Below are 1,359 nucleotides of genomic sequence, written 5' to 3'. Positions count from 1 at the left end.
GTCAGCTGGTGCATGTTAGAAAGGCAAAGCAGGCCAGGCGCAGTGGCTCACACCTGTAATCCCAGCACTTTAGAAGGCCGAGGTGGGTGGATCACAAGGTCAGGAGTTCGAGACCAGTCTGGCCAACATAGTGAAACACAGTCTCTACTAAAGATACAAAAATTAGCTGGGCGTGGTGGCTCACACCTGTAGCCCAGCTACTCAGGATGCTAAGGCAGGAGAATCGCTTGAACTCGGGAGACAGAAGTTGTGGTGAGCCGAGATCATGCCACTGCACTCCAGCCTGGGCAACAGAGCAAGACTCTATCTCAAAAACAACAACAGCAACAACAACAACAAAAGGTGATTCTATCTTAAGACCGGGTTTCAAGACCAAACTCTTCCACTTACCAGATGGATAACTTTGACCAATTTTCTCATCTATGATTATCATCTATTCTTACCTACCTCTCAGGATTGCTGTAAGGATCAAATGAGATCAAATATGGGTGAAAATGCTAAAATCAAATTAAAGGCACCTCTACATACATGTGCAAAGTGCAAATGCAACACCTGGTATGAACGATCAGGACTGATAGGAAGATTTGGATGGCAACATGAATAAAAACCATACCCAGTCACCACCACGTATTTCCCATCAGGCCGGTGCCTCAGGCGCTCTAGTGCTGACAGCAGAACTTTGGCCTTTGTTTCACCATATAATTCTACCTCTTCAGACAGCAGACCAATTTCTCGAGCCAGCTTACCAATGGGCTTCAGTTTACAAGATCGTGATATATCAATGTCACTTTGGAAATATAGAAAATAGGTATTAATGTTTATCCACTGAGTTTAATTAATCCCACAGTAGTAACAAGCCCCCAACCCAACCCCAACCACCGATGGCACCTTCAGAGGGAGCATATGTGCACCCACAGTATCTTTCAACTAAAAATGAACAATTCACAAAGTTTTAAATCAGTAAAATTTTATTTTTACCTTGGAACAGGTGTCTTGAGGTTAAGGTTGTTATACTCAATCATCCACTTTCCTGGCTTAAATTTCTCCAGGAAACGCTTGGCACTCTCTACTGTGCTCTAAACAAAATGAAATAAATGAAACTTAGAAGAGGTGGTTATTTTAATCCTCACCTCAATTTCAAGCTCCAGGTCACTCCAGTTCAATCACAAAATGAACTGCTTCACATCCACTTATTACCATCCTTCCATCTGAGGTCAGAGTCAACAGGCACCTAACATGCTTTGGGGCTGCTTGCCTGGCCCCTGTCAGCTGGTGCATGTTAGAAAGGCAAAGCAGGCCAGGCGCAGTGGCTCACACCTGTAATCCCAGCACTTTAGAAGGCCGAGGTGGGTGGATCAC

The 1,359-nt window shown here is 44.4% G+C and overlaps 1 protein-coding gene across 1 annotated transcript in view; it reads right to left on the bottom strand.

Moving 5' to 3' along the window:
* Positions 1-1,359, bottom strand: part of MTHFD1 (methylenetetrahydrofolate dehydrogenase (NADP+ dependent) 1, methenyltetrahydrofolate cyclohydrolase, formyltetrahydrofolate synthetase) — a 105,156-nt gene that overhangs the window by 52,000 nt on the left and 51,797 nt on the right. The window contains exons 14-15 of the mRNA XM_011978328.1: positions 979-1,076; positions 614-787 (exon numbers count right to left, since the gene is read on the bottom strand). Coding sequence (XP_011833718.1) covers positions 614-787; positions 979-1,076 — 272 coding nt within the window. The remainder of the gene's footprint in view (positions 1-613; positions 788-978; positions 1,077-1,359) is intronic.

The sequence above is a fragment of the Mandrillus leucophaeus genome, unplaced genomic scaffold (genome assembly GCF_000951045.1).
Source record: "Mandrillus leucophaeus isolate KB7577 unplaced genomic scaffold, Mleu.le_1.0 Scaffold192, whole genome shotgun sequence".
In the NCBI taxonomy this organism is placed as follows: Eukaryota; Metazoa; Chordata; class Mammalia; order Primates; family Cercopithecidae; genus Mandrillus; species Mandrillus leucophaeus.
This window is presented reverse-complemented; position numbering and strand designations above follow the sequence as displayed.